General features: G+C 37.5%; 1 protein-coding gene across 1 annotated transcript in view; it reads right to left on the bottom strand.

Moving 5' to 3' along the window:
• LOC107559129 (collagen alpha-1(XII) chain-like) overlaps nt 1-26,115 on the bottom strand; it is a 79,558-nt gene that overhangs the window by 26,623 nt on the left and 26,820 nt on the right. Inside the window, exons 23-62 of the mRNA XM_016242861.1 lie at nt 25,417-25,546; nt 24,328-24,473; nt 22,993-23,122; nt 22,753-22,889; nt 20,399-20,528; nt 19,834-19,973; nt 18,357-18,489; nt 17,931-17,951; nt 17,005-17,144; nt 15,670-15,799; nt 15,319-15,458; nt 15,043-15,172; nt 14,558-14,697; nt 14,140-14,269; nt 13,918-14,057; nt 13,351-13,480; nt 13,122-13,261; nt 12,679-12,808; nt 12,432-12,571; nt 12,212-12,344; nt 11,958-12,097; nt 11,738-11,867; nt 11,519-11,658; nt 11,299-11,428; nt 10,364-10,506; nt 8,759-8,888; nt 8,509-8,651; nt 8,100-8,229; nt 7,047-7,166; nt 6,753-6,899; nt 6,525-6,641; nt 5,598-5,750; nt 5,431-5,505; nt 4,444-4,583; nt 4,195-4,318; nt 3,376-3,519; nt 2,943-3,107; nt 2,813-2,851; nt 2,137-2,275; nt 787-929 (exon numbers count right to left, since the gene is read on the bottom strand). Coding sequence (XP_016098347.1) covers nt 787-929; nt 2,137-2,275; nt 2,813-2,851; nt 2,943-3,107; nt 3,376-3,519; nt 4,195-4,318; nt 4,444-4,583; nt 5,431-5,505; nt 5,598-5,750; nt 6,525-6,641; nt 6,753-6,899; nt 7,047-7,166; nt 8,100-8,229; nt 8,509-8,651; nt 8,759-8,888; nt 10,364-10,506; nt 11,299-11,428; nt 11,519-11,658; nt 11,738-11,867; nt 11,958-12,097; nt 12,212-12,344; nt 12,432-12,571; nt 12,679-12,808; nt 13,122-13,261; nt 13,351-13,480; nt 13,918-14,057; nt 14,140-14,269; nt 14,558-14,697; nt 15,043-15,172; nt 15,319-15,458; nt 15,670-15,799; nt 17,005-17,144; nt 17,931-17,951; nt 18,357-18,489; nt 19,834-19,973; nt 20,399-20,528; nt 22,753-22,889; nt 22,993-23,122; nt 24,328-24,473; nt 25,417-25,546 — 5,182 coding nt within the window. The remainder of the gene's footprint in view (nt 1-786; nt 930-2,136; nt 2,276-2,812; nt 2,852-2,942; nt 3,108-3,375; nt 3,520-4,194; nt 4,319-4,443; nt 4,584-5,430; nt 5,506-5,597; nt 5,751-6,524; nt 6,642-6,752; nt 6,900-7,046; nt 7,167-8,099; nt 8,230-8,508; nt 8,652-8,758; nt 8,889-10,363; nt 10,507-11,298; nt 11,429-11,518; nt 11,659-11,737; nt 11,868-11,957; nt 12,098-12,211; nt 12,345-12,431; nt 12,572-12,678; nt 12,809-13,121; nt 13,262-13,350; nt 13,481-13,917; nt 14,058-14,139; nt 14,270-14,557; nt 14,698-15,042; nt 15,173-15,318; nt 15,459-15,669; nt 15,800-17,004; nt 17,145-17,930; nt 17,952-18,356; nt 18,490-19,833; nt 19,974-20,398; nt 20,529-22,752; nt 22,890-22,992; nt 23,123-24,327; nt 24,474-25,416; nt 25,547-26,115) is intronic.

Genomic DNA, 26,115 nt, shown 5'->3' with positions numbered 1-26,115 from the left:
ATCTGATTACTTGGACAGAGAGAAAAAAGCTTAGAGGAGCATTTTATTACTTTTTCAATGGAGATCTCAGATGTGTTATATAAGGATCAACCTTGTCTCAGATGTTTCTCCTTTAATTCATTAGGAGAAATTAAAGGAGACACAAACTGTTGACAAAATAAAAGTCTAGAGAAATGAATGTGGATAGTGTGCAGGACTCAACAATAAGGATAGGGAATTTGTAATCTTTGCAAACTTCAACATGTGGTTTTCTGTGAGGGAATCACTGTTATTATGAAGTCTGCAGATTTAAACGCACAATCACGATATAGTTATCTAGCTGGCTGACACAAAGTTTTTCAATGGCAAAAAATTATGACGGCACTGGAAGCATCCACTGGAATTGATTAAAGTTTATAAACAAATCACTGATCTTTTTTATTCCAGCAAAAGTGTGTGTGAGAATTTAGAGTTGTTGTAGGAGTTACATTAGATATTTTTGAAAAACCTTATAAATTAGCTTTCCAGACATTTCTAAAAATGTTCCTAAAAAAAATTTTGTTTGTTATGAGGCCAGTAAAAATGTTGTCAAAGCATAAACAAATCTGAAATATTAGTACAACCAGGCTGATGAGAAATTAGATTTCTGCGAAAAATGTGAGTAACAGAAGACTTTATTTGCACTCGGTTTAATCTCAATAAACTACTGATATATTAATTTCCCATATGAGTCTATAAAGACATTGATTCTGATACAAACAGTCATAAAGGAAGGACGGTTACTAATTCTGAAACAGTCCCACTTACGGTCGATGGTGACGCCAGTCTCTGGTTTGTGATTTTTGTCTGACACCTGCCAGATATCGAAGGTCTCGGTCGGTGAGTCTGGCAACAGCCGGAACATCAGAATGATGGTGTATGTGGAAGGCAGACCATCAGGATGAATATATCTGTAAAAAAGTTGACTATCAGCCAGACCAAAGAGGAGGATCTGTTTTTTTTCTGCAGACATCAGCGCTGGCAGGTCAAAGTGAGTGGATTTATTTGATCCAGTATTTGATATATTGCAGGAGAACAGTGGCTTTGAATGCTTTTGGATAGTTGGCTCTACCTGGGCAAGCAGCAACATGCAACAAAAGCCAACAAAGCTCTCAGTTTAACCCTACGGCTCTCAGTTTAGCCCTACAGTCCTCTAATGACTCTCTCTAACACCACACTACTTTCAAGTGACATCTGTACACAAGCATGCTGCCAGTGTCATCTTAAGAAATGATTAAAAAACATTATTGTAATCTAACAGAACATTCTCCTGTAATAACAAATCACAGCATTACATACCATGTGACTAACTGCAATTATCTGAAGAAATGGGGTGATATCTCCAAAATAACAGTTTGGAAATACTCTACTGTTCAAAAGTCTGGGATCGGTAAGAATGCATTTATTTGATCAAAAATGCATTGTGAAATATTATTAACATTTAAAATAAATGTTTTCTATATGAATATATTGTAAAATGTAATTTATTCCTGTGATGCAAAGCTGAATTTTCAGCATCATTACTCCAGTCTTCAGTGTCACATGATCCTTCAGAAATCATTCTAATATGCTGATTTGCTGCTTAAGAAACATTTCTGTTTATTATTAGTGTTAACTAATTATTAATAATAATTTCTTATTATTATTAGTGAAAGAAATACTTTCATGACTTTCAGAGGAACACAAAAGGAGACGTTAGACACATTGTTCATGCTGCTCTTCAAGCTGCAAAAATTGCTGTAAAAATATCTGAAAAGCGGTCCATACGACGCATACACTATAGTCCATGTCTTCAAAAGCTTTTCAGCTGGTCTCATCCTTTAACATTCAAATATAGTATGTCAAGACGTGTAACATCAGGTTTGATGTCAATGAACCAAAATCTGTTGGTTCTTGCATACAGTATCCCATAACAGATGACCACGTGTTACAGTGCCTGGTTACTGATTACTTTCACTGTATGGAAAGAGCTAAACTTCTCCTTTTGTGTTCCACAGAAGTAATAGTATGAAAGAAAGTGCATTTTTTCTTCAAAGTCTTTGCTTGATGATTTTGATGAGTACTAAATTGTACACAAAATCAGCATTCAGAGTCTAATCAAGAGAGGTTTGAACTCACGATGAGGGCTGGTTCAGGAAAGCGTTCTTGTGGAGCCTGTAGGCGGTGTAGCTGTTGAAGGAACCGGGCTCCATAGAGACACCTTTGGTACTAGCGTACATCTTCTCAGTCAGATTGAAAGCTTCCAGCATTCTGAATCCTGGAAAAACATATAAAACATGTTAGTGGTCTACATACACAATGTATTACATACTGTTCAAAAGTTTGGGGTCAGTAAAATTTTTATTCAGCAAGGACCCATTAAATTGATCAAAAGTCATAGTAAAGACATTTATAATGTCACAAAAAATTATATTTCAAATAAATGCTGCTCTTTTGAATCTTGTATTCATCAAAGAATTCTGAAATAAATGTATCACTGTTTCCACAAAAAAATATGAAGCAGCACAACCGTTTTCAACATTGATAATAATCAGAAATGTTTCTTGAGCAGCAAATCAGCATATTAGAATGATTTCTGAAGGATCATGTGACACTGAAGACTAGAGTAAAATTCAGATTTGCATCACAGGAATAATTCACATTTTAAAATAGAAAACAGTTATTTTAAATGTTAATAATATTTCATAATATTACTGTTTTACTGTATTTTTGATCAAATAAATGCAGCCTTGGTGAATACAGGAAAAAAGATTAAACATTAAAACTTTGTGCAATGCATATGACACATGCCTACCTGGTGATGTGAATCCATTTACATAGATCAATGGACAGGCTGTGGAAGCAAAACGTAAACACATTAACTTGAACACATGAACATTTCTCTTAAAACATCATCTGTAAAGTACCACAAACTGTCAACTCACTGGATGTTGCAGTTTCACAGATGAATGTGACCAGGTTGTCCTGAATGGTGGAGAAGGCATCAAAGTCGTCCACCACAAAGACGTGACGCTCGCTCGGTTTGCTGGCAATGTTCTGCAGTTCGACGAAGTCCACATCAGCCACGCCAACAACAAACACACTGTAACCTGAAACGGCACAGCCTACATTAGCACGTTTTTTCTTAAAGTGACCATATTCTATACTGACAGTGTTAGTGAATTTTTCTTGCATCAAAATAGACATTATTAGATTGTGTTTTGCTACTGCACCTTCAACAATTGTCAAAGCTCTGCATACTGGTGCAGTTCACACTGTCATTTATCAGTTTCTGAATCCTGAATAGGTGTTGATGTGCTCATAGGGTAAAGAGCTCATGTTTATGCCATAACCTATAAGTTTAGAAGTGAGTCATACCAGCGTGCTGTAGCTTGGCAGCATTCTTGTTCACTTCATCTTGAGAACGTCCATCTGTTACGGCCACCACAACCTTCGGTACGTTTCTCCTCATTCCACTGTCTAGAGTGAAGACCTTCTCATAAACATGCTTCAGAGCCACGCCTGGGATGTTAAAGGAGAGCAAACAACATCAACAAAACTCTTCCCATCACAAATATATCTCTGTCTATATTCCAGTCACTGCTAATTCTTCACAGTAAGCTTGGCCGAAATCTACTCAACATCAAGAAAAATGTAAAAATCCATCTGTTAAGAAATGTTCAAGTCATATTTCACCACAAAATTCAAACTAAAAGTAAAATAAAAAAATATATATATAAATGAATAAAAAGTATACATCATAACAAAAATAATAATAGAAATATATAATATAAAATAAATTATAAATAGAAAAATATGATAAATTAATACACAAATTATAATAATTATAAAATTATATTATATTAGAAAAAATATTAGAAAAAATGTATTATATATAATGATTATATGTATGCCTTATATGTTTTTTACAATGATAAAAGCATTACAAATCTGTAAGCATACATCATGGTTGTGTTTATTGTACCAAATTAAACAGATGCTTTTTATAATTAAAATATTTTAAATTAATTTGAACAAAAATTAAAAATTAATTCTAAAATATGAAATAAAATAGAATTTCTTCTTTTCGTATTTTTGGGGCGACACATTTTTGTGAGATTCACCCAATAACTTTTAAAGAAAGTGTATTTAGATGAAAAACGAAGCTATGAATGTTCAGGTGTTTATGAGTGATACCTGTCTTAGTGTTTCCTCCTCTGTAGCGGATGAGCTTCAGAGCGGAAAGTGTGGTGCCTTTATCATTATATGTGTTGAGTTTGAACTCTGTCTTTGCATCGTCACTGTACTGCACGAATGAAACCTTTAGAAACAAACATATTGTGATACAATTAAACAGTAACAATGATTAAACAATGGAATATATGTATCTGACTCAGAGATGACTGGATTGTCAAACAAGATTTTGTCATAAACAAGTTGCGATACCTGCATTCCCGATGGGCCGATGACGTCAAAGGCACCAACGACACTGTAGACAAACTGGATCACTTTGCTAAAACTATCATCTCCGATACTCCAGGAGCCATCGATGAGGAAAACCACATCTGCCTTTGCTCCTTTGCATACTAAGAACACAAAAACAACTCCATGAACTGCAGCACACAAGAGCAGCTCTTGTTTCTAATTAAACTTTTACACAAGCATGGAAAAAGGGTAATGAAATCTCACTAACAAACACAATCACTGAAAAAAACAATCTAATGAACCTCCATGCTGTAATTAATGTCATAATTGGTCACACTTTCTTGAGAAATTATGCAAGAATGAAGTACATATGAAATCCAGAAGGTCTAAAAAGGAACTAATTAATGGTGTAATTTTTAATCACACCACTGGCAGTTACATTGTCCTCTCCACATCATCAAGCATCATTCTCAGTTTTTCTAAAAATGTCTCTACTAAGTTTATAATCCTAGGTGGATTAGTCCACGTCTTTTCGTACTTAAATCCAGCTGACTCCTCTGGAGTGGAAACCATTGCAAATTGAAGCATTTGGCCACTTGTAGGCCTCTCGTGTGATAAATAAACAAGTTTTGAGAGTGGTCCAGCGTGAATTTTAGGGATATTTTTTTATGAATTGAAGATAAAAAGAAAGAATCTGTATTTTATTAGAAGAAGGATTTTCTCCAAGGCTTTAAAACTTATATTAATTTGATCCAAACTCATTCCAAAGAAGCAGATCTGCAACATGTTTGCAATGCATGTATCCATAAAAGCTCTGAACATTTTATTCCACTGTTTTCAAACCGCTCTTTGCGATCTAATTACTAACATGAGTTTTACACTTTCTGAAGAAAACGTGAGTACGGCTTGCCATTGGAAACATTCTGCCACAAAAACTGTGAAAATCAACATGATTTGAGATACATAAATGAAATATGCATTTCTTAAGCAGTGGCTGAAGGCACTTACCCGCCCAGCCGGGTGGAATAGTGGGTGGTGGAGGGGGAGTGGGTGGTTTTGTTGGCACAGGTGTGGGTTTAACACCTAGACGAACCAAAAGAAGTCAGAAGACATTAATGTTTAAATTCAGTAGGAGGAAGAATATCTGCTAATTTCTGGATAAAGCCTGAACTTACGGGTGCGTTCTTTGGTACTGACTCCGGGCCCCTCTAGATTGGGCGTCTGGACAAACACAGTGGCGCTGTAGAGCGAGTCTGGACTCAAACCTTCAAAACAGTACTGACTCTGGCCCGCCGTGATGGTGATCTCCTGCTGACCTTTAGCCGCCGCTGCAAACAGATCAGACAATAGTACCACGATATCAAAACATGCTACAATATTTACACAGTATTCTAAAGTGTTTCAAAGAAAACCAATGAATTACAGTCCAAAAACAAACTAATTTTATTGGTACTTCGGGTACATTTTATAATTGTTGCGAAAAATAGAAGCAGCATTTGTGAAGTTGCTGAAAGTATCTTCCATGAGCTCCTTTGGAGCTGTAATCCATAAAATTCAATGGTAACGATGCACACTGAACATTATCCATCCTTCACTAGGGCGTGAACAAAGAAGGTGCCTTCAGATAAACAAAACAATAGGTAACTAATCTAGATAAATGAAGTCACAGTTAAAAGCAGAGTGCTGTGCTGTAGTTTCCATAACAGAAAAAAAACTACAGTTATATGCTGCCATTAAAAGGTTTAGGGTCCATAACATTTGTCTCTTCTGCTCACCAAGGTTGCATTTATTTTATCAAAAATACCATAAAAACAGTAATATTGTGAAATATAATAATGGGTTTCTATTTGAATTATTTTAAATTATAATTTATTTCTGTGATACCAAAGCTGGATTTTTTTAAAAATCCATTTTGTGCTGCTTAATAATTTTGCGGAAACTGTGATACATTATAATGTCTTTCCTGTCACTTTTTTTAATGCATTCAATTCTTTCTGAATATAAATAAAACAAAACCACGCATCTTACTGACCCCCTAAAGTATGAATGGTAGTGTATACATAATGAAGGCAATGAATGAAAACATCCTGAATGTGACTCACGATCCAGGGGGTTCAGCTTGATTCTGTAAGACGTGGCGGCACGGTGAGGCGCCCATTTGATGCAGAACCTGTCGTAGCCAACGTTGTACGTCTCCAGGTTGGTCACATTGAGGTACACTGAAAGATCAAGACAGAAATGTTGCGCTCAAATTGTAAATCTTGCTGATGCAGAAAACAGTGGCATAAAACCAACAATTTACAAATCATTCCAAACATCTGAAAACATACAAGTGGTTCCTTGTCCCGTGAGAGGTTTGCTGACACCACCATCGTATTGGGCGTACACCTGAACATCATATGTTGTGCCGGGAAGCAGGTTATGTAGGGTATAGCTGGTGACGTCACCAACAAACACCTCCAAAGACTCGTCTTTATCTAAAGGAGGAATGCCAACAAAACATTTAGCAAATGAAATGCATTGATGAATCCTCAACAGAAAAAAAAAAACAGGGCCGATTATGATTTCATGATTTAAATTTTAAACAGCATGCAGAGCTCCCACACATTTGCAATATTTGGTACCTGTTGGTTGATAGACCAGTTTGTAGCCCATGACTGGAGCTGGAGCCGGATCCCAGGACACACGGAAGCGCGTGTACCACTCGTCTGAGACACGCAGGTTCTGAGGTGCCAACAGGCCAACTGAACATAAGATCCAAAGTAAGTAAGACTTGTGGTTAAAAACCACTAAATATCATAGCAATAGTGTTTAAATCGTCCAATAACAAGACATATACAGATGTACAATGATGTTTTAGTTGTGCTGAGTTGCTGGTAGCTGAAGGGTGTTCTGGATTCTAGCCCATGCTAACTTGCAGATTTAAAGCTAGCTTATGGCCAACACAAACAACAGTTTTCCAAACTCTCCACCATGCCCTACCAGCAATTAATTACTCATATCCTCCTTTAACCCTTAAGAATATCTTAGGGTTCAGATATGTCTGCTTGCTTTGGTTAGTTGCAGTTTTGGGGAAGTTACTTGTACTTGCTACTTACTATTATTATTATTATTATTATTATCATTAACTAAAACTATCAAAATATTTTTGTTGATTAAAATAAAACTAAAATAAAATCTAAATCTAAATGATAGTTAGAAATGTGGCTGTGGCAACTATCTGAAAGTTGAAGCACTAAAATTATTAACTGGAAATAAATAAAAATTAAAACTGAACAAAAATAAAAGAAATCTAAATACTTATATTTGAAAAAGTAATAAAAATGAGAAAAAAATGCATATCAAAATTGCTAAAATTAAAATTGAAAATATAAAATAAAAGCTAATTAAACACATCAATAAAAACTATAATAGCATATAAATAATACAAAAATAACTGTAGTTTGCCAAGCTACACAATACTTATAATTTAAGGTAGTACAACCTTTAAAAAAAACAATAACAAAAAACAAAAGCTGAAATAATGTTATGCTATTGAAAAATTAATTAAACAAGTAATGTTGCAACTTTTAGTTAGTTACTCCTAAACATAAGCTTTCTTTGCATAGCAATCACAGAAAATGTATCCAAAGGTGTGAAATCAAAGTAGGGCATGTTTTACGGTTTGTGTGACTCACGTGTTCTTCCATTTCCGTTTAGGGATCCGCCAGGTCCCTCGGGATAAACTGCCATAACTGTGATGTTGTACGGGGTGTCAGGAAGCAGATTTTGAAGGATAGCATTATTTCTGTTACCAGGAACAACAGTCTGCAGAGAAAACCATCAAATGTATGATTTTTGGTTTAATAACCACAACGATAATCAAATGAGAAATCAAACTTTTTTGTTTGGTTAGAATAACATGCACTGATGAATCATGCACAGTCTGATAAGAAGCATTCATCAAGAAAGTAAATATGGTTAATTTATGTTCACTTTGTGTTGTAGACCTCAATGTAGTGCAGATAGAAAGAATCCTAAACTCAAAAGTAATGAAGGAGTGAATAACTAAATATATAGAGCAATAATCACTGGACTTTTACTCACAAATTCTGTGATGGGATCTCCCGTCAATGGAGCATACGCAATCGTATATTGTTGTACAGGACCCTCAGCATGATCCCAGCCAATGCTAATTGTGCTTGTGGTGGTTTCGAAGACCCTCATGTTCCTGGGTCCAGCTCGTGGTACTGAAAAAAAAATATATATATGCATGGATTAAGTTACAATAAGATCTATAGCATGCATTTAATAAACAGAGTGAATTTCCATTTCATGCCATAAAGCACAAGCTTACATGTTTTTCCTTTTCCATCAATTCCTGGGCCTTCTCCATCAGCATATACCGCCATGACATTCACAGAGTATGGCGTATCCGGAACGAGCTGATCCAGGAAAGCACTGTTGATGTTGCCAGGAACAAGAACCTGTGGAGAAGAACATCATTTAGATAACACAAAGACAAGTATATTCACAAACATCCACTGTCTGGCAAACCAGTGCAGACGTTACAATTCTGGCAAAGCGAATATACATAATGACGTCACCGTTAAGCCCCTGTTTAGATTAGCGGAGCTAGATAACATTTCCAAATAGATATGTAATGCAAATAGATGTGCTCATGGGGTTAAATGCTACATAAATACTGTCAGATCAGTGTAATTGCCCCTGGGGAGCGGCAGGAGCTGAAGAGAGACTGGATTCGGGGGTGACGGGGAAACCCCGTCAGCTACCTGTCAACACCCCGCAGGATTATCACCCCATCTGCTCATTTGTTTCTTATTTGTAGGCTCACATCACTGATGGCAGCTGCATATTTTCCATACACCATCGCTTATGACAGCATCAGTTCTGGCACAAAATGATAGGTTTGACAAATATGGGTCAGCACGCAGGATATGAAAATTTCTCTTTTGTGTCACAACTTGTTTTGTTTAACTATGCAGAAAGGACACTTGTGAGCCTGAGAGACTCTATACAGCTCCTAAAGAGCTTCTCTCTATGGCAAATACCGTAAATGATGCCTAAAAGCAAAAGGGTAGGTGCTAAACATCCTGAGTAGTGACTTTAATTAACGATGCATCTAACTAAAGTACCATGGTAGTAGCAAAAACAAAAACTAGTTTCCAGTTGTTCAATAACTAACTATTATGTGCATTAAGCAGCGATGGACCTTGAATAAAAATGCTACATTTCTAAGCAATCCGAGGCAGTAAACAAACATGCTATCCTAAAATATACCTCTCTCTCTCTCTCTGAAGTATTATTGGAAAGTCTAATTAATTTCAGTGAATCGATTCAGATGGTTTGTTGTAGCAATGAACTTGTTCAAATAAATAGATTCGCAGATTCATATGAGTCATCCACCAGTAGGGTTCACAAAAGCCATTTTACTTGCTGTAGTTTAATAAATATTTAGTTAAATACTGCTGTTTATAATTATGCAATCAATTCATTGCCATTGTTTTGGGTTTATTAGCTGCATTTTGTGTAAATTTACGTGTTTGAGTTAATTGAGGTCCTTGTTGTTTTTTATTATATAATCTAATAATTATCTGAAATTACGTGCCTCCTTTTACAGTTTCAATGTAGTTAGCTACTGTTTTTTTTTAGTAACTTTGTGTAGTGTGGCAAACTATTTTTTTTCAAGTAGATGCTTGACTGCAGATTGTATAAGCAGTGTTCAAAACTGTTGTAAAGTGCCGAAAAATGAAAACCCTTCAACCAATATTTCATATACAGTGTTCCTGTAGCTCAATTGTCAGAGAATGATACTACATCACAGATTTGCAAAGAACTCACGTGCATTTTAATGTACATTTTTGTATTTTTTACTGTTATTTTGCATAAAAGTGTCCCTAAAATGCATAAATGTAAATATGCAGAACTGTGCATCACTCACAGACTCAAGAGGTCGGATTCCACTCAATGGGGCGTAGTTGACCCTGTACTGCTGCACCTGGCCCGAGGCGGGTTCCCAGCGCACATTCAGACTGTTGGGAGTTGGGTTGTAGACCTGGATATTCCGGGGTGGGACTCTTGGAACTGTGAAAGAGGGCAAGAGTGTGTTGAATAAGAAGCCACAAAACAGCAGAGTGAGAACAAGGAACGTACAGAACAGCGTAGGAAGTTGAACAGCTCACAGGGCCGTTTTAACAGGAGGAAGCTCAGTAAAGTTCAGGAATGAATGCTGAGCAAAGCATTTGACAGCGGCACAGATGGGTTTTATGGTGAGAAAGTGCCAAAAAGGAAAGGCAGGTGGTGGGGGGCATTTAGGGTTGATGCTAAAGCTGCTTAGTACGCTTTTTAAACCAAAGCAGATGTGATTATTTCTACAGAAAACCGTTAAAAAACTCTCCAACATGAGTTCAAAGGATCCAGTTTCTTTTAGTGCAACTCACTAGCATAAATAAAGAACTCAAGTGTCCTAATCCTAGTAGTTGTTGCTCTACGTACAGTATACAATTTTGAAGTGTGTTAACGTAAACCCCATACTTAGCATTAATACAAATATGCATAAATTGTGTTGATTCTTCACAATGAGTGGTAAAGTATATAAAACTCAGCTGATAGACTGTTTCGAGTGGTTACTTAGGTTGTTCAAAGTGTTTTCATTGTTGCTATGTAGTTGCAAGGGAGTTCTGGAGGGTTGTTTGGTCTAAGTAAAAAAAAGAAAAAGACTTGGGTTCCTCCCATTTATTGTTCGCCCGTCAAAAACCCAAAGTCTGAAAACTCAAAGCATAGCTCTACTCAGCAAGCTACTCGATTTGATCACTTGGCACCTCATAATTTTTTTGTGATAGTAATAGTGATGCATATCTCCCAAGTACAACTTACGTGTCTTTCCTTTCTCAGACAGCCGGAGACCCTCTCCTTCTGGATAAACAGGAACCACAGTCACTGTATAGACCGTGTCTGACAGAAGGTTCCTTAGGACGGTGTTGGTGGTGCCTCCAGAAACTTGCTCCTGTTGACGTATGAAATTTAAACAAAGTTATTGAAGATCAGTTGCACGTCTGGAAAGACAGTAGGGCTTCTTTCGGAGAGCAGCTCTTACCATGTCCTCAGCACCACCAGTTGCTGGGACGTAGAAGATTCGATACTGGCGGACATTACCCTCGGCGTGCTCCCAGCGCACCTTAAGCGAGCTGGTTGTGGGATCGGTGACCTGCAGGTTCCTTACTCCACCCAGAGGCTCTGAGAATTGAGAGAATTGAAATTAAGCATGCTATGTGCTAACGTAGTAACATCCAAACTTGACATTGCAGGTACGCACTTGTTTTTCCATTCTCGGATTGTTTCTTTCCTTCGGCATCGGCATATACTGGTACTACGGTGACCCTGTACTCTGTGTCTGGTTGCAGGTTTCTCAGAATAGTATTGGTAGACACTCCCGACACTTGGGTCTGAGGAGTACATCAGTACAGCCACACACCAGTTATTAACAAGCAAACCAAACGGACAAACTTGAGACAAATTGGGATTTAGGTAATTACCATGCTTGAAGCACCACCGGCAACAGGCACATAGATGATGTTGTACTGACGAACATCTCCATCTGCTGGGTCCCATCGCACTCTCAAAGAGCTCACAGTTGGGTCTGTCACCTGGAGGTTCTTCACACTTCCCAATGGTTCTGCGTTAATAAAATAGACATGGTGAACCCTCTCCAGACAATAAGCAGGGATTCCTCATAGAGGCAGATGAGTTCTCCATCCCAAAATTGTACGTTACAAACATCTAGACTCACTTGTCTTTCCATTTTCTGACTGACGTTTTCCTTCCACATCATTTTCATACATAGGCAACAATGTGACCTTGTACACTGTGTTAGCATTGAGATTACGTAGGATGGTGCTTGTCGTGCCACCAGAAACTAGTTCCTGATCACAATAAAAACAAGAGATTTGGTCACATAATGTGAAAGGTCCTACATATAAACCATTAAAAGTTAATTCATCACATCTTACCATCTTCTCAGTGTCTCCAGGCTGTGGGACATAGAAAACCTTGTAGTTGCGGGGGTTTCCGTCAGCATGCTCCCATCGCACATTTAGGGTGCTGCTGGTAGGATCGGTAACCTGAAGGTTGCGAACTCCACCCAATGGTCCTGAAAAGCATGGATATATAAACTTAAGTAAACAATAGCCAGACATTTCAATTTGTGGCCAAGTTTATTCAAAGATGCACTATAGTATATTTTCACAATGAACTCACTTGTTCTTCCATTCTCCGAAAGAGGTTTGCCCTCCATCTCATGATATACTGGTACCAAAGTCACAGTGTAGGTTGTGTCGGGCTCCAAGTTCTTCAAAACAGTTGAGGTGGTGGTTCCAGAGACTTGATCCTGCTCAGGCAAAATTAAAGATATTGAAAATTAAAATACTTTCCAAGACAGCAGCGTTTCAATAAAAAATATACAACCTGTTTGCAACTCTGGAATGGAAGCATCGGCATTGATTGCAGAGCTTAGAAATGCTTTACAGGTGTAATTTGTATAACAAGCAAACATTTAGTCAAATTTACATATGTAAGAAAAAAATAATTTATAAAATAAGCTCAAAACCTCCACAAAACCAAATCAAAATGAGTGTGAGATATGCAACTGAAACTACAGTTTCCTTTGCTATTTCTGGAACATCCATGGAAATCATTCTCACCACTTCTTGATCTTGGCTTCCGGCAGGAATGTAAATGACGATGTATTCCCGCACATTGCCTTCCGCCGGCTCCCAGTGTACGTTCAAGGTGCTGATAGTTGGATCTGTTACCTGTAGGTTCCTCACGCTGCCCAAAGGTTCTAAAGAGACAACAACAAAGTTGACTCAACATTGACGAAATGTGACCAAACCTTCTTTAGATATTCCTTAGTGTGACCGAGTCACTTACTAGTCTTCCCCTTCTCAGAGAGTTGAGGTCCATCTCCTTCAGCATACACTGGCAAAACAGTCACTGTGTACATGGTGTCTGGCAGGAGTTTACTCAGCACTAATGTTGTGGTGCTCTCAGACACTTGTTCCTGAAAGAATACAGAAACTGGAACTCAGTACACTATATGTTCTTCAAACCCATTCCAACTAAGGAACCTTAGCTTGTTTTAACGAAGACTGGTTGCACAAGGTCTACCCATCTAAATAAAGAAAAAGAAAACTAAACTTATAAACTATAAGAAAACTGAACTCTCTCTTTGTAGCTTGCCAAACAAATCGTTTTCACAGTTTACTCCAACTCCATCTAAACATTGGTGCTCCCAGCTGTAAACATTCCCGCAGGTTTTTGAGCATAACGAGAATTCAATTAGAGTTTCATTGCATTACTCTCTCATCTCTTGTCCTCAAAGGAAGACTATGTCTATATACGTCTGTCTGCAAGCCATACCATTAGATTTTTAGAGAGATTTCCACTTGTGACATCATCACTGTAAAAACAAACTTTGAAATATTCAGATATTCCTACCATGAGCTCAGTTCCTCCGTTGGTGGGCACATATAACACTTTGTAGCCCTGCACGTTCCCGTCGGCGGCATCCCATGTGGCAGTGAGTGTTGTGAAGGTGGGATCAATGAGACGGAAGTTTCGAACACCTCCAAGAGGCACTAGAGTGAGAAAGACAATAGTTTTGTAACAGAGATAGTGTGCCAGTGCATAGATGAATAAATAATCAAGGTTGATACACACATGTCCTTCCATTGTCAGACTGGCGTCTGCCCTCTGTGGCAGGATACACTGGAACCACGGATACTGTGTATGGAGTATCAGGCTGCAGGTTTCGTAACACTATAGATGTTTGGGCCCCAGGTAGTTGTTCCTATTTACAAAAATAGGAAAAATAACTTGAGTGATGCCTTGAGTAAACCTTTATGATCACCGTATTTTATGAATCTCATGAAATTTTACTCCAAAATCTAAAGAATATACAGTATATATATATATATATATATATAATATTTTACTTTTTTTTGCATTGAGACATTATTTTTTATGACAATTAAGCACAAAACTTTACTTCTAAGTTAATACTGTTTTAAGTATACTCCATGGTAGTGTTCGTAGTAAAAAATTATTTATATTGATTTAAAAATAGACAAAGTCCCACCATCGCCTCAGTTCCTCCAGCGGCAGGGACGAAGAAGACTTTGTACTGACGCACGGCCCCATCCGCAGGGTCCCATTTGACATTCAGAGAGGTCATGGTTGGGTCGGTGACGCTCAGGTTCTTCACACCACCCAGAGCCCCTGTAAAGAAGATTTACATTTTACTGTTTTGGAACCAAATGAATGAAGCAAAATCCAGATCGTACTTCCAGACTGGAGTTTGGACAGAGTGCTGCAATATGCATATTCACTCCTAAAAATAAACATTCTTCAATGATTCTTTACACCACATTGAGCTTAACAAAAGACATCTTATGAAGAACTCTTGTTGGCTGTATAGTTGGGCGTAAGCTCATAATAATCGCTATGGGAAAAAGAATCAGACAGAAATGTCAAAGAGAGTCGTTTAGTCACCTATTTTTCATTCTTAATCAGTGAAAGCAAGATATTGAGAGTAAGACACTGAAGTTTCTGAGAGAAACTCACTTGTTTTTCCATTCTCAGACATTCTCTGGCCATCACCCTCTGCGTAAACAGGAATTAAGGTCACGGTATAGACCGTGTCAGACTGAAGGCTTCTCAGAACCGTGTTGGTGGTGGTTCCTGATACCTGTTCCTGTTTCCATAAAAATAATATACAGTATAAGGTCTGTTTAAGTCAAAGAAACATTGCAAATCACTTCCAGTGCAAATCAATATTTATGATTGATCTGAACATTAACTTGTAGTTTTAGTTGATTCTAGACGTCCTACCAGTCCTACCATGCTTTCGGCACCGCCTGCCGCAGGAACGTAGATGACCTTATACTCCTTCACTTTTCCTTCCGCCGGCTCCCAGCGAACATTCAGCGTTGTCATGGTGGGGTTCAAAACCTGCAGGTTTCTCACGCCTCCTAAGTCTTCTACAGAAACACCACGCACAGTGTTACATAATGCCGTCTCATTTTCATTGCATAACATCTCGAATGATCTGACAAATCTCCAGATGTGAGCGAAAACCAAGATGTTTTATGGAATGCATCCTCCCTAAATGAGTTTATCATTGTTTTCGCTTTCCAATTTGAGTCATAAAATACTTCAGGACGTTGAAAAGATTGTCTTGGAGCCCCTTACTTGTTTTTCCTTGGCCAGAAATATCTTTACTTTCTCCAGTGCGATAGACGGCAGCCACGGTTATGGAATAAGGGGTGTCAGGGGTCAGCTTCTGAAGAATGATGCTGTTCTTCTTTCCGCCAACTTGAACCTGATTGGGAAAGGTATCAATAGTCAGACTTGTTTTGGAGTTCATTGGTTTCCATGAATTGAGAACGGCACCCTCTCAAAAATAAGCGTGTTGAATTGTGGTGCAACAGCAAAAACAGCAAGAAATGGCATTTGCAACCCATTTTGCTTCCATAATCAGGAATTTCCTAATAAAAAAGGTTATTTAGCCTGTTAGCATTCCACTGTACCGCCTGCCATTTTAAGATATAATCAACACAGCAGGTACAATAAGTGTCTTTCTCAGACCACCAACAAGGCTTCATGCTGTGATCCCATTGTGTTTTCCAGCTAATAGCTCCCAGCTATAGTCATCAGCAGGCATCTTTTTACAAAAAAAAAAAAAGTAGGCTGAATGTTTTTTTTTTTTTTTCATTTTTCAGTGTGTTCAAAACTCTTTTACTCAATACCAGTAAAACGGTGGCACTCTGAGGTTTGTTCCGAAACAGAACAAACCTCAGAGTGTTACCTTTCAAAATAGACCAAAACCATGCATATACTCCAAATGGTTCAAGAACAGCATGCAATTTACTTTGGGTATGCCTTTTTAGGCGTTTTAGGCAAATCTGACAGGAATGCTAAGGGGTTAATGAGAAATAAAATCCTTAAATTAAGCCTAAGTAACTAGTTAACAACATTACACACAATTAAACACAGTTATAAGGGGGAAAAAAAACTATTTTATGGATAAAAGCGTGTACTAAATGCACAATACATAATGTAATATGTCAATAAACATTAACCAATATTTCACATGGACAAGGCGACTTTAACGACTTTTTTTGCACCAGTTTTTGTGTGACCAGTGAGCATCATCCTGCATTAAAAACAAACTGGAGAAAGTGCCATTGTTCCGTTCTGATATAGTTATAGCTAAACAGTTCCCAAACAAACAGTAAATGTTTGCTGGGCTTTTCATCTCAAGTGACTTGACATTAAATATATAACAGTAATGGTTTAGTATTCTTGAGGCCTACATAACAGACATGTTGTGATGGTTTACATCAGATGAGTCTGTTAGTAATGACTTCCTGTCACAACGTTCCCATTTGCTTGCTGTAATGATTAACACGCAGGCCTTGAACTTCCTCAAAACAGATTCTGCCACTCATGACTATAATTGAAAGATTACCCATGTCCTGCTTCAAAACATCTCAGTGGAGGGGGAATGGGGACAGCTGAACTTACAGACAGTGGTTTTCCACCTGCAATGGGTTGGTAGGTGATTTTGTAGTTCTGGATGGGGCCTGGCGCATGGTCCCATTTCACGGTTAGTGTTGTAGTGGTGGCATTGAAAACCTGGAGGTTTTGTGGTGGTCCAGTGGGCACTGGGAGTAGACAGAAAGGTCAATCAGCAAAGTCTGGCTTTGGAACTGTAGCTAAAACTATTAGGGATGGGAATCATAAGGAATTTAACAATTCTGGGTCTGATTCCACTTGATGAATCCAGTTCCTTAACAGTTATTTTAGAGTTTTAGAGGAAATTCCAAATGCTGAATAGTAGATTGAACAAAAACTGCTATTTTGGCATGAAATTCTAATGTTTCTTTTATTATTAAAGCACTGTTTATTACAATAAAACTCCATATGTTCATCCATATGTCCAAATGTAAACTAAACATATATGAAAAAGCATTCAGTTATTAAATCAATAACAAATTGGACAAATATCCAATAACTCACAAGTTTGAGGTCGATTGTGAGTCTTTTTGACTGATTCATTAAAAAGAACTGAACCAAAGACCATGAAAATCCTTAAATTCTAGAATTTTTTTTTTAATTGGTTATTGATTCCCATCCCAAGTCATTAGGCTGGTTACACGAGCATCATGGGTAGTCCTGAAAGGAGGATGGAGGCGCATGGGTTTTTGGGATGAAGAAATGGTCATTTGCAACAAAAACAATGCAGTCGGGAATGTTATGCATGCGCGTTTATGACTGACAACAGATGACAATAACGGCAAAATGACAGTGAAATGGCAATGATGAATGATGGTGGATGAGTTTCTGGTGAAACACAAAAATGCACATGCAATTCGTCATCTTCCTGCATTCATCATCCTCATTAGCATTTACATTAACAATTACATTTAATCTTTTTGGAATCAACATACCAGGTGTAATGACCTTTGACACTAGAAAAGGATAAACAACACATAATTTTATTGTATTGTCAACAGATATAACATATTTTAATTAAAGATGAACAAAAGTATAAATATATGTATATTTTAAAGATTATTTGATATTTTTAATCTATAAATGTAAATTTAATGTATTCTTGCTGAAAAAAAAACCTATTAATTTATTACAAGACATTACTGACCCTACATTTTTGAACAGTAGTGTATTTGACATATTTTTGCATTTAAAAGTGTTGGCATATTCAGTGATTGGCAAGAAAAAAACTGATTTGTAGAGACAAAAGAAGTTTTGAATTCCTTTATACAAAAACTGCTATTTACTCAGTTTTGTAGACTGATTCTGTCCCAGTACTCAAGAGTCTGTGTTTTACATGCATGGTTGTGTGTTAGTCTCACATGTGCGTTGGCTCCCCATCAGATCCTCGCTCTCCGACTCATCGGGGTAGATGGCTGTGACAGTGACGTCATACATTGTGTCTGGGTCTAAATTTGTCAAAACGTGGCTTGTCTCTTCACGACTCATGATTTCCTACAAAGATCAATTCCGGTGAGACTCACATATTATTTGAGAGAGTTCATTACATTTGTGTAATTTGATGTTAATTTAAAATAAATGGTACACTCTTAAAAATAAAGGTTCTGGTTTGCCATCAATGGTTCCATGAAGAACCTTCAACATCCATGGAACTCTTATGATCAGTGGGACCCCAGTGGAGAGGGTGAGGAGCTTCAAGTACCTTGGTGTAAACATCTCCGAGGACCTGACTTGGACTTCACACATCCAAACTCAGGTTAATAAAGCCAGGCAAAGACTGTACCATCTGCGACAGCTGAGAAAATTCAGGGTTTCGCCAGCAATCCTGAAAACTCAGGGGCCATAGAAAGTGTACTGACTCAGTGTATCTCAGTGTTGTATGGGAACAGCTCCAGTCAAGACTGCAAAGCCCTGCAGAGAGTTGTACGCTTAGCTGAGCGCATCTCAGGGTCTGCTCTCCCCTCTCTACAGGACATCTACCTCAAACGCTGCAAAAGCAGAGCTGTTAAAATAATCAAGGACTCCAACCACCCTGGTAACTGTCTTTTAATTTTGCTTTCAATCTGGTAAGCGCTTACGTAGCCTGATGGCAAAAACCGAGAGACTTAGGAGGAGCTTCTTCCCCCAGGCCATCAGGCTCCTAAACTCAAACTCAGTCTCTTAACACCAACATGACTTCACTTAATAAGCAGTAAGATACTTAATATACTGACATTGTCACTTGCACACAGCAATTTCTGTAATATTTTATTTATTTACTTTTTTACCTCTATTGCTGCTATGTAACTACCCTGTACAACCTGTTTGCACATTCTTCTCTTGTACATTCCTGCTCATCATAATATTTATTAAGTCTACAATATACTGTCCTGCGCATTTTATTTTATTCTTATTTTTTTATCTTACTTTTTCTATACCTATATTTATATACAATTTTCTTGTGTTTGTATTCTTTAATAATTGCACTGTCCATGGAGCGGACCTGACTTACATTTCACTGCTGGTCATATATTCCCTATATAACCATGTATGTGACATAAAAAATCTTGAATCTTGAATCTTGAAACGTTTCCATTGTTATTTTTAGTAGGGAAAAAAGGTTATTTTAAGTTCTTTGAGAAAAAAATATATTTTAAGAACTGTTCACTAAAAAGGTTCTTTGGGAATCCCAAAAATGGTTCTATGGAATCGCTGTAAAACCCCCTTTTGGAACCTTTATTTTTAAGAGTGTGAGCGAATGGGGGTTGCATCTCCAAAGTCTTTAGTTGATTTGAATTAAAGCGTATTTCAAATGAATAAGCGTAAATGTTGGTACAAATATTTAACTGGTAAACATACGTATTTGACGTTGTTCTCTCCCTGCTTGGTCCAACCGATGCGGTACAGTTCAACGTCTGGTGCTCCATGCTCCCATGTGGCCCTGAATGAAGTCTGGCCCACCTCAGAAAACCTCAAGTTCTTGGGCGCAGGAACCACATCTGAATGTCAACAGAGAAAGTATGTGGCATATAGAAACTGGTCTGAAACCATGGACTGTAAACCATATGAACTGACAAGTTGGAGCAAGCAAACGTGTTCCTGTGTAAAAGGAAGTGGTTTGTTTGTCAGCGGACTTGCAGATCAGCTGGGACTGATAAAGGATTTTACCCTTGGGACTGATAAAGTAAAGCCATGAACACATACACGTGGCTTGGGTAAGGGTGGCGTCACACATGGCAGTCATTATCCAGACAGACAGCTTGAAAGACCTGCTGAAATTGCAGGTCTTGTAGCCAGTAAGTCACATAGTTCAACACCAACGTAGCAAACTAAACCCAGCAGCCGTGAAGTAATTGCTGCTGCCAAACCAACATCATCGGTCATTTGGTGTCATCTTGAAAATAAGTGAGGATTATAAGCTCACCAGTTATTGCGCTGCCAAGCATGGGATTTCCTGGACCCTCATCGTAGACGGGAGTGACGGCAACATCATACTCTGTCTGAGAGCGGAGGCTGGTGAGAACCAGAGTGGTGATGTCACCGTTGACCTCAACCTGTCAAACACCAATGTCAACATTAACATTAACACATATCAAGGGAAAAGGAATAACAGATGCTTCTGACAGGCCGACTTGCCTCGACTACGTTACACAAGGACTGAAATCTGTGTTGGTGCAACAGAGTGAAAACTGGGTGTGTTTTTTTTTTTTTGACAGAATTTTTAAAACAAGTACACTACTACCACATTAGATTTTCTGAAGACAATGCTTGCCTCTGCAAAACTCAATGTCATTATTCAAAAATGTTGTGGATGTTGCTATGTGGTTGCTAAGGTTTTCTTAGTGGATTCTTAGTTGTCTTGTTCTTAGTGGTCGCTTATTGGCTCAAGTCTCTGATATTCTGTGCCTGATTGCATGAAAACCCTTAAGTGATTTTACTATCCTGAATCCTAAAAATTACATTTGTCCCAAATCTTTGTTAATATATTCACTGACTTCACCCTAGTCTGTTGAAAGATGTCTTGACAAAAAGCAAATCATGTCATACTTTTAATATTTACAATACCTTATTTAGATGATTAACAATGTGCCTTGGTTCTTCCTCACTCTCAATTAACACAAAATCAATCACTGTATTTAAGTTCAGCAAATGACTTATTTTGGTCATTTAATTCGTTTTTAGGGTGAAATTGTTACTAAGGACTTTGTTGAAATGCATACAGTAACAGAACTTAAGGGAACACCTAAGCAGTTAAAGGGACATACTTAAGAAACCTTTAGTGGACCCTTTAGGAACTATGAGCTTGCTTAGCCTTTTAACTTAGGGCTTTTCTTAACCTAAGGGCTCGAGATATCCCTCCTTTTTCGCTTGTTATTTTTTATTACACGTCAGGCAAAAATCGTGATCAAAGTCTGATCACTTGGTAAAGTAACAACACATCTTTCCTAAACAAGACAGACACATGATTTGATGAATCATGCACGTCATACTTAAATCCCCAAGTATAATAAACAGCAATAGCGATGTTTTGCCTTGTATAGATCCAAAGATGGATTCAGAGTTCGGCTCAGTGAATCAGGTCATCTTAACCTCATTCCAGAGTATGTCCAAGAAGAGAAAAACAACGGTCTGCATCCTATCAACAAGTTTGCTTGGACGTGACCTTTCGGACCTCCACAAATAGTTCCACTGGTTCATCTCAGAAGATCTTCAAAGATAAAAGACTCCTTTTGGAAAAATAAGGGCAGCACTCTGGAAATATCCATAAAAGCATCGCTGCAGAGAGACAGGAAGGCATGGGGGAAGCCAAATCCCTGCCATCTAACCAATTACCTCACAGCGAGGTAAATATGCGGTCTTAGTCCTAGCTAATGAACCCTTTGTAAGCAAAACCTTCTCTACAATAACCAATAACCTAATAATAAGCGAAAGTTTCTCTATGCTAATCTACTGCTCGAGTCTTCTTTTATCTCACATTCCTTAAATAGCTCAGGCTATTTCTCAAATTTAAACTATCCATCATAGAAAGATGTTTAAACTGACAGTCCATTAAACTGCGATTCAAATTATTTGGCACATTTAGATGGCAAGGTTTGGTAAGTTTTTGTTTTTAATTTATGTTTTTGAAAAAAAGTCTCTTCTGCTCACCAAGGTTGTATTTCTTGGATCAAAAATAAAGTAAAAACAGTAATACTGTGAAATATTTTTACTAAAATAACTGTTTTCTATTTGAATATATTTTAAAATGTAATTTATTCCTGTGGTGCAAAGCTGAATTTTCAGCATCATTACTCCAGTCTTCAGTGTCACATGATCCTTCAGAAATCATTCTGATATGCTGTTTTGCTGATCAAGAAACATTTATTATTAATATCAATACTAAAAATAGTTATGCTGCTTAATATTTTTGTGGAAACCATGATACATTTATTTCAGGATTCTTTGATAAATTGAGAAGAACAGAACAGAAAATAATAGCATTTCTTTGAAATAGATTTTGTAACATTATAAATGTCTTTACTTTCACTTTTGATCACTTTAATGCATTCTTGGTGAATAATAAAAAGTATAGATTTCTTTCAAAAAAACTTGACTAGTAATGTATGTTCAAGAACCATTATTTTTATTTTTTTTCTTAAATAGAAGCGGTTTTAAAAAATCTACAAATGATTCATGGGACATTTTAGAGATTTGGAATTTGCTGAGTTTTGATTACTAAATCATATTAAATCCTCGATTGTGACGATCCCTGCTGTGTGAATTACACATTTTGATCACCTCTTTCAGATCTCCATCCTCTGGCTTGTAGGTGATGATGTACTTCCTGACATTCCCAGGAGCTGCATCCCAGGTGAGACGCATAGAGCTGTGAGTCACTTCCGAGATTCTCAGCTCACCCGCTGGAGGCAGAGGCACTGGGAGAGAAATAGATGCATTTCAGTTGATTTATAAAAACATATACTATGCATTAACAATAACAGATGAAACCATCTGAAAATAAAGAGAAGACTAGCATACGAGTGACTCCTCTGTCGATGAGTGGTTCGCTGGCCGCCTCCCCATGTAGGGCGAACAGGGAGATTGAATACGCCGTGTTTGGAAGCAGCTGCAATAGCTGGACATCATTCACATCTGCAGCAACTCGCATCTGCAGGAGGGAGGAATGTTAAAAGGATGGACATTAGCGAAGTAATGGCTCAGCGAGACAAGACTTGTTAGGAGAAACACCTGGCATAAACACACTCCCGGTATGTCTCCTCCAGACTAAATCAGATCAGCCTGATCTCCTGGGATGAAGGTTGTGACTTTTCCCCCCCTCAAAAAAGAAGAAGATTTCATTGCTCAGAGGTCGCTCTTTCACTGCTCAGTAGACCAAATGGAGTTTTAGGTTAAGCCTAATTTAATAATCAACAGTCTCACATGTCTCCAAAAATTCTTAAGGTGAAATAAAAAATAGTTGACATACAGTAAAAGTAGAGTACAGAGCTACAATGGATGTGGATAGCAGATCAGATCATTTGGTTTCAAAGGAATGCTTGATACTGATTGATACTGATTGCAGACTTCAGCATTTACTTTTGCAACTCTGAGCAAAGTTTAAGAACTTTTCTGAAACTCCAGAGGAGTTTCCTTTATTTCCGATTGAAAAAAATCCTCAGTGAATATCCTGTTTGTTGACTACATTTTACCTTAGTTTAATTGCATTTTAAATAAATTAAAAGGTTAGTTACACTTTAATTAAATAATAAAAAAAAATTCAAATTAAAACTATCAAAAAATATAAATTTAAATAAACTTAAATAAAACTGATGTTAAATAAAATATAAATATTAGGTGAAAAACTTGAATCCCTATGTTACTTATTATGTTATATAATGTTTCCCTAGCAACTAATTGAATTAATTAAAAAAAATATTCAAGCTCAATAGAAATATTTTTAAAATACTAATAAAAAAGCACTTAACAAATTTACTTAAATTTAGATGAAAGCTAATCATTCAAAATAGTAATATACATTGTACTGTAATATATAATGTACTATAAAATAAATAACACTATTTAAATACTTCTAATAGTTCTAAATAATACTTTATTAAATTAATGCTGTTTGTCACATTATGGAATTAAAATGGAAAAGAATATATCATATTTATCTCATTTGTGATTTTCTTTCCTATAGGCCTGTACAGCATTGTAAAACAGTTACTCTCTGCCTAGACCATCTGGCTATGCTAAGGCAGCTGCTGGCAGAGGTGGGTTTACTTTGCCTTGAGGTTTAATAAAGCAGAGATGGAAATTTTGAGAGATCGTCTGGAGGGTGTTCTGGAAGGCGTCAGTGCGACAGGCACTCACCTCCATCTTTCCAGAGGGCACGCTGGCGTTGATGGTGTTGTAGTTCAGCAAGTACCCGCTGGCTCCACTCACTAACTCCCATCTGACCCGCATGGACGTCATGGCCTCGTCGTACACTGTCATGCTGGTGACAGCAGCTAGGGGCACTGGGGAAATCCAAAAGAGGGAAAACTTTTATCTAAAATACAGCTTTATAAGAACGAAAAATAATAATAAAACGTTGTGATTTCTCATCAGCGTTCCCACTTTGGTCAAACATGAGCATTAAATGACCATAAAGCTAAAGCCACAATGACCACAGCAGATTATTGCATCCAAGTGGCTCATGACAAAACGATAAGGCTCTCTTTACGATGGGATAAGGCCTTGTAATGTTGATCATAAACATTATAGTGAGAAATGTAAAAAAGACTTAAGCAAACTATGAAGTGAGAATAGCCAATTAAGATGTTCTGTTTACTTTAAATCTGTAAAAATGATTCAAGTTTACTTTGTCCATCTATAAGACCAAAACTAAGCTGTTGACGAGGGACCACTTCACAGATTTTACAGCTGCTTCGTATTTGCGATGTGGAAACCAGCATTAAAACTGTATGTTATAGGAGCTACAGTATTTCTTTGCGGTTTTATATTGGCTCTGCTCCAAACAATACTTAGCTGCCTACCTAAACACATTTTCAGACATCATTAGAAAGTTCCCAGCACACAGGCCATTCCAGACTTACAGGATGTCTTGTTTAGGCCAAATTTACTACATCTATCTTTTGTGGAAAAGGCATTGTGACAAGCTTGGTCATTCAAAAGTTGGTGGGAAATGCAGGCAGTTTCAATTATAAATAAAACAATATTTACTTGAGGAAATGAAAGTGGTGTTTGCTAGGGTGTTCTGGATGGTTACTATGCGGTATCAAATTCCATTTTCAGTTAGAATGTAGCTAATAAGGTTTTGAATATAGCCCAGTATGCAAGGAAGCAGCTCCAGTTTCCAGTGGTTGAGGTAAAGATATGTTTATGTAGTGAGTTTCATCAGACAATGAGACTGAACAGTAGGAGGACGAGTGCGATAAACAACAGGAAAGGTTAACTTACATGTGGTTTCAGTTCCTTTCAAAGGCTCACTGCTCTCCTCACCGATCACTCCATAGACCCTGACAATATACTCTGTCATGGGGTTCAAGTTGACCAGGACAACTGTGTTTTCTTCGCCATCAGCGAACATCTGTAAAACATCATCAGGGAGAGGTGATTGTCTGCTGAGAGGGGCATTACACAAGACGGAGGGGTGAAACAGGGAGGCATGTGGCCATCTGAAATCATCTTTCTGAAGTTGCAGGTTCTTCAGCGCGGGAATACGCGGGGCATGTTGTGAGATTTATGGGATCTAGTTCAGCCCATACTGATTCATGATACTTTTAAGCCATATAGACACAGCATAAACATTAAAATAAAATATGACAAGCTGCATAGCTTTGAATGAACGTTATATGAAAGCTGTCCTGTTCTATAGAAGTTATTAAGGTTACACAAGAGGTATGTAGAGATATGGAAATTAAATGTCAAATGTTACTCTTCATCAAACTTTACTTTTATAGCGACCATGCAATGGGCACAATAATAAATAAATGATATCCACATATGAATTCTGTTCCAAACGTTAGTGAGCTGTCTTCCTAAACAGCATTTAGAAAGTGAGTACTTTTTTAACGCAAAAGAAAAAAAAACGACTTTATTCAACAATTCGTCTCCTCCGTGTCACCCTGGTGACAAATTGTTGAATAAAGTAGGGTT

The sequence above is a fragment of the Sinocyclocheilus grahami genome, unplaced genomic scaffold (genome assembly GCF_001515645.1).
Source record: "Sinocyclocheilus grahami isolate Dianchi unplaced genomic scaffold, SAMN03320097.WGS_v1.1 scaffold674.1, whole genome shotgun sequence".
Taxonomy (NCBI): domain Eukaryota; kingdom Metazoa; phylum Chordata; class Actinopteri; order Cypriniformes; family Cyprinidae; genus Sinocyclocheilus; species Sinocyclocheilus grahami.
This window is presented reverse-complemented; position numbering and strand designations above follow the sequence as displayed.